Source organism: Grammomys surdaster, unplaced genomic scaffold (genome assembly GCF_004785775.1).
Source record: "Grammomys surdaster isolate TR1022 unplaced genomic scaffold, NIH_TR_1.0 169, whole genome shotgun sequence".
NCBI lineage: Eukaryota > Metazoa > Chordata > Mammalia > Rodentia > Muridae > Grammomys > Grammomys surdaster.
In genome coordinates this window covers 12417547-12424516 of record NW_021604617.1, presented here as the reverse complement: position 1 = coordinate 12424516, position 6970 = coordinate 12417547, and the positions used below count along the sequence as shown (strand labels likewise).

Below are 6970 nucleotides of genomic sequence, written 5' to 3'. Positions count from 1 at the left end.
ACCCATAAGTTGTCCTCTGACCCAGATATGTGCTTCATGGCACACACATGACCACTGAGACATGTACATACACAGAAAGAGAGAGAGAGAGAGAGAGAGAGAAAGAGAGAGAGAGAGAGAGAGAGAGAGAGAGAGAGAGAGAGAGAGGAGATAAATATTTAGAAAATTAATAAGGAAATAAATTATATCAATTCTACTCTATGAGAGGCAGAGAAATATCAATCTCTACATCATCCCTAAAACATCCATGTCTTATTCCCAGAAACTGTAACTATGTTTCTTTCCTGGAAGGGAAGACTGTTTTATCAGATGCAATTAAAGATTCTGATATGGAGCAATTGTTCTGGATGTTCTGGTTGACCTTGTGTAATCACAAGATCCTTCAAGAAGAAAGGGGAGTCAAGAAAATGTATCTGCAGAAGAAGTCACTGTGACTAAGTGTGGGACAGACTCCACCCATGCTGGGGCTTGAAGATAGTGGACCAGTGACAGTGACATTGGGCAGACTCTGTAAGCCAGGGAAAAAGTGGGGGAAGTAGGTTCTCCCCTTACAGCCTCAAGTACAGGAGCTCAGATCTGCTGACCCCTTGATCCACCCAGTGAGGTCCAGGCAAAACATCTAGGTTTTTAAAATAATAAATTTTTAGCTCTCTAACCTACTTAATTTCTGGCACTCTAACAGTTATAAAGTAAGTAAGAGATGTACCTCCTACCCATAGCCACATGTCTTACCACAACCTTGCCTGCTCCTGCTCTAACCATATAGCCACTTTCTACTTTAATCCTCCCATGGGTAGAAGTTTAATAAATTGTAACATTATAATTTATTAAATAATTTATTATAAAATATTTTATATAATTGTTTATTATAAATAATCTATTAGGAAATATTCTAATTTATTATTTAATAATCGTAATAAAATTATAATTTATTAATTATTTGAGGACACAGTCTCCATTAAAATTCAATTGCAACTCTTCACAGAAATTGAAAAAAATATAAATTTTACATGGAAACAAAAATGACCCAAGATAGCCTAACTAATCTTGAACAACAATAATAATAATTTTAAAAACCAGCTTTAGGAGGTATAAACATCCCAAATTTTTAATTATACTGCAGAGCTACAGCAATGAAATAGTTGTGGTATCAACATAAAAACAGACTCAATGGAATAGAATTTATAACCAAATATAAACCCACACTTCTAAGGCCACCTGATTTGTTTTGACAAAGAGGCTTAGTATTGGGAAAACGACATTTTCAACAAATGGTGCCGGTCAAACTGGATAGCTACATGTAGAAGAATGAAATGCAATCCTTAGCTCTCACCTTGCACAAAACGCAACTCCGAATGGTCAGGAACCTCAACACAAGACCTGCTCCAGTACATCTGATAGATGAGAGAGGAGGGAATACACTTGACCTCACTGGCACAGGCGAGGACTTTCTCAACAGGACCTAACACATCTCATAAATGGGACATCAAGAAACTAACATTTTTCGTTCACCAAGGGACCTCATCACTTGAGTGAAGAGGCAGGCTACAGAACGGGCAGTCACCCTTACCATCTATACGTCTCACAGAGGATAAGGATCTGGTGTATAATATGAAAGGTAACATTGCTGAAACTTCTTTCAGTACCTACCAGGGATCTCATGAGTAAAGGCCCCTGCTGCTTGAGAATCTGATTTCCAGCTCAGAGATACACGATGGAGAAAGCTGGCCTCCACAAATTCTCTTCCAACATACACACACACAGACACACACACACACACACACACACACACACAGAGAGGGGGGGGAGGCTTACAAAGTAAGTAAACATGATGTTTAAAACATTAATAATAGCAAGCTAACTACCAATAATCATCTCTTTCACCTTCCTGACCACAGATGAATTATAACCAATTAGCTTCCTGCTCCTGACTTAATGATGCGTCCACCAGGATGGTCAGAACCTTCAAACTCTAATCCAAACTAAACCCTCCTTTCCTTAAGTTGCTTTTGTCAAGAATATTGTCAAGCAATGCACTAGAGAGCAGACTTTGTCCCAACAGCCTGAGGTTCCATGATGGATTCACTTGCATGTGCTTTCCTTTTCATTCTTAAGACATATCCCTTGCTTGGTACCATTATCTTCTTTAAAATTCTGTGACTGGGCCATAAAACTAGAAGACTATCTAGAGACCACTGCTACCCCCCAGTTAGCTTTTACTCACGAGCCTAATAAAATTCCTTGCATGAAAATTATGTGTTTCCTCTCTCTAGTCCCCACTACCAGAGCTGGGGGTGTGGATAAAACACATCTCAGCATGTCCATGACCCAGGGTACAATTCTCAGCAATGAAAAAGAAAAGCAAAGGAAGGAGGGAAGAAGGGAGGGTTGGAGGGAGGGAGGGAGGGAGGGAAAGAGAAAGAGAGAAAGAGAAAGAGAGAGAGAGTACTCCAATTACCATCTTACTTGCTATAAAAAGCCAACACCTCCACACAAACAAGGGTGGAGAAAGGTAACATTGCTGAAATTTCTAGAATGTGTCACACACAGGGGCAGGCATTTTCATAGCCATCACCTTCCTCTCCTTTGTACAATATAACAAGGCATTGTTATATTCACTTTATAGGAGAATGAAATAGCAGACACAAGTAGATCAATAGCATGCCCAAGACACCCATCAGAGACTTGACACAGTCATCTATATGTCTCCAAACCATGCTTCTTTTCTCTCCCCCAAATTCCTGGACCCAGAAGCTTAAGGATTCAATTCAGTCTTTGCTTTTCATATCCCACTTATGCCACTGTCTTGAGACACCTTTGTATGTAAAGTAAGGTGATAGATACTATTCTGTACACACCTGATCATCTCCTGTTTACCAAGTTTCAATACTCATTGTTTGTTTATCAGCTGTGATCTGTTCATTGCCAACTTATCATATCCTGCACAGAGAGCTGGTATATCTTAAGAGGCCCTTCCCCAAGGGAGCTGTGGGTCGTAGCAGGGTGTGTGAGCATCACACCCTGATTGCATAGTTCAGAGAAGCTATCCATTTGGGCTGGTGTTCTAAGTCTGTGGAAACCAGTGGCCACTCCCTGGGCAGAGCCCCTATGCTATCTCTTGAAGAGTTGGGTGGAAAACGAAACACGGAGTGAAAGCTGTCCCCTGCATCTCATATTTGTGTTGCAAACCTTAAGCCACACCTCTTAAAGAAAAAAAATAACATGCAGAAATGGGAGGTGATGGCACACTTGGATACAATAGGTAGATTAAAATAGATCTGGTTTTCAAGAGTTGGAATGGAACCATATCCACTCAACCACTGACTTATGCATAGATATGACAATTACCAGGAGAGAGACGCTCCTGAGAGGAAATATGCAAATGGGTTGTTCAGAGATGTAATATTGCTGTCTTAAGCTTGTCCCTAGATGCTGTATTCAAAACAGGAAATTTATTCAAAAGCTTGTGTGGCACACTCCTGACAGATGTTCCCTCTAGTCCACATTGCTGGCCCGTCCACATGCTCCTGCTTGGTTATGCATCAGGGTTCTCTAGAAAAATGGAACTTAGAGAAGGAAGGTCCAAGATTCCAATAGTTGTTCAGTCCAGGAGACTGGGTGGCTCAACTGGTCTTCATTATGTGCCAGAAACCTGAAGAAGTAAGCTCTAGTGCCAGTGAAGGGATAGGCTTGCTAGTGAGACCTAGAGCAAGCAGGCAAAGAAAGCAAGCAAGCTTCCTTCTTCCAGGTCCTTTATATAGGCTGCATGCAAGGTGTGGCCCAAATTAAAGATGCATCTTCCCACCTATAAAAGATCTAGAATAAAGGTGAGTCTTCACACTCAGAATTATTTAATTAAGAAAAAGTCCGGCCCCACTGTTTCGACCTCTGCGGCCTCCGCCGCCGCTGCCTTGAGAGAGGAAGCGGGAGAGGAAGAGCGACCTGTCACCTATATCCACGCAGCACTGCCAGGAAGAAAGATGTTCGCCTGTGCCAAGCTCGCCCGCACACCTGCTCTGATCCGAGCTGGATCCAGAGTTGCATATAGACCAATTTCTGCATCAGTGTTATCTCGACCAGAGACTAGGACTGGAGAGGGCTCTACAGTATTTTAATGGAGCCCAGAATGGTATGTGTCAGCTGATCCGAAGGGAGTTTCAGACCAGTGTAATCAGCGGAGACATTGATACTGCTGCCAAATTCGTTGGTGCTGGTGCTGCAGCAGTAGGAGTTGCTGGTTCTGGTGCTGGTTTTGGAACCGTCTTTGGCAGTCTTAACATTGGTTATGCTGGAAACCCTTCACTGAAGCAGCAGCTGTTCTCATCTGCTATCCCGGGATTTGCCTTGTCTGAAGCTATGGGTCTCTTTTGTTTGATGGTTGCATTCTTGATCTTGTTTGCCATGTAACAGAAATTACTGCCTGAAACGTTGGCATCATTCATAGTAATTACGGATGTAATTCTGTGTATCTTTCTGTGACTCCGAAGACTGTAGTTACTGGTGTCATGGAAATATATGTTATTTCCAAAGTCATTTCATTAAAGATGAAAACTTTAAAAAAGAAAAGAAAAGAGAAAGAAAGAAAAGAAGAAGTCCCTCACAGGTGTGCCCAGGTGCTTGGGTTTCAGTTAATTCTGGATATAATCAAATTGACATGGAAGAATAGCCATCACAGTTACACGGGATCAACCACTTTCCTCTAAAATGGAAATTAGTCCTGTACTCGTCACTATCTGTCCTGGGACATGTAAGACCAAAACCAGTGTTTCCAGGAAAACTTGGGGTTCCCTTTCATGGTTCCTTGGCCTCAATAATAAAAGGATTTAGAAAAGGACTTGGAGGGAAGCTTTCGGCCAATTTTCTTAGAGAAAACACACACACACACACACACACACACACACACACACACACACAGAGGATAGGAAATCTGAAGTTCCCAGTGTCAGTTCCAAAAGGAACTAAGGGCAAATAGCTAACTGTGGTACTTATTAGAATACCAAAGTGTCTCTGGACTCCGGGCTCACTTATGACCAGTCTCCTCTCAGCTGTCCTCACCCCACCCCCACCCTAAACTTCTGCAGCCTGTGGGCTTCCCTCTCCTCAGTTTCTCATTCCTATATAACCCTGCCCTTCTGGCCAGGTGCTCTCTCGGCCCCCTCTCTTTTGGTGCCTCTCTCTCTACCCCGCCACCACCCCTTCTCATGGCCAGCTTTAGTCTGCTAACCATGTTCAGTGGACTACTTTCTCTCCCTGCTCTGGATGATTCCAGACGCCTATGGCTGGACTCTCCCTCGTGTCTATAATAAAGACCTTTTCCTCAACCATGCCTGGGAGTGGTCGTGTCAGGACTTGGAGATGAAGAGAGAAAGCCTATGGAATCAGGGTCTGGGAACTCTGTCATATTCGACAAAGGATGCCAGCAAGCAGCTTATGGTGAAAGGGGGAGGGGCTTTAGAGAAAGACAGAGAAAGCTGAGTGTCATGCAAATCACTTAGACTTTGACCGGTATCAGAAAGAAAAAAAGAGTCTCTGTAGATGGCTTCGTAGAAGATGGGCCTCTTGGAAGGATTAGTACATTATCTCATTAAAGGGATAATTATTTTTCCCATCTATTTAGGATGTCATTAGAAGAACCTTTCTTTAGGAGCAGACTCTGGCCAGGTGACTGACAGGCCCAGTTTTGGAGCAGATCAAAATGTCTTCCTCCACCCAGGACCAGAGGTAGATTCGATTCTTTTGAAAGGAAATATGAGGAGGAGAATTAGGATGTTGAAACAAGAGGCAGGTTCCAAGGATAGCCCTAAAGGAAAGCCCAATTCTGAATGCCTCCAAAGCTCCCTATCTCTGTCTGGATAGTTAATACAAGCCCCACAACCCCAGGCAATCTCAGTTTTCCACAGTCGGCCACATTCTCTACAACACACAGGGCTCTCCTCATGGGCCAGACTGTTCTGTTCTTAGTCACCGACAAATGATTGCTTGAGTCTCTTTCCCCTTTCTGAAGAGTTCGAGTGCTCCTCCTTGCCTAAAACAAGCACCTACTGTATCTATCCAAGTCCTTTCCAGCCTTTAGACAGGGGCTGGTTGCCCCCTCTCTGACTGCATTGTGCCTAGACACCTCTGACCACATCAGTTTCTTAGGATGTTCTCTGATGCACAAGACACTCGTTACGGTAAGTGTTCATGTAGTAACTCAATGTGGGCCCAGTTTTTCCTGTCTGTTTTGGTTTGCTGTTGTTGTTTTGTTTTGTTTTGTTTTGTTTTGTTTTGTTTTGTTTTGTTTTGTTCATAGTTTCTGTTTGGTCACAAAGCAGAGACTGATAAGAGACTGATTGATTTAGAATCTCTGGGACGAGAAAGAGGGCTTTAAAAGTCTCAGAAGCATCCCCAGTGGTATTCAGCACACGTGGTTCTGTTATTTGTGGCGGTCCACCCTGTGTAGGTTCAGTTTTGCTAAAACACTCTCAAAAACTGAAATTTGTTCTAGCTTGATGGATATTTCTGATTAATTTGAGTGTAACATGAATTTTTCTTCATGGGGTTGTGTTAATTAACTAGACAGTGATTGGTAGCCTTGGGGGCTGTAAGGAACATTGGGTAAACATAGAAAACTGCACATACATAAACCAAGCCACGGAGGAAAATATAAATCACATACATAAAAACACACATACAAGCCAGGCAGTGGTGGTGCACGCCTTTAATCTCAGAACTTGGGAGGCAAAGGCAGGTGGATTTCTGAGTGCCAGGCCAGCCTGGTCTACAGAGTGAGTTCCAGGACAGCCAGAACTATACAGAGAAACTCTGTCTCAAAAAACAAAAAACAAAATAAAATAAAATAAAATAAAATAAAATAAAATAAAATAAAATAAAACCACACATACATATAATACATATACATTACACATATACATTTATACACATATACCACCCACATCATGCACATATATATATATATATATATATATAT

At 42.1% G+C, this 6970-nt stretch overlaps 1 protein-coding gene across 1 annotated transcript; it reads left to right on the top strand.

Annotated features, from left to right (window-relative positions):
* The first annotated feature begins 3980 nt into the window (after positions 1–3980).
* On the top strand, positions 3981–4407 carry LOC114620644 (ATP synthase F(0) complex subunit C3, mitochondrial-like). Its single transcript, XM_028766781.1, has 2 exons — positions 3981–4106; positions 4141–4407. Exons 1-2 carry the CDS (start codon positions 3981–3983, stop codon positions 4405–4407), a joined length of 393 nt encoding a protein of 130 aa, XP_028622614.1.
* Positions 4408–6970: the final 2563 nt, after the last annotated feature.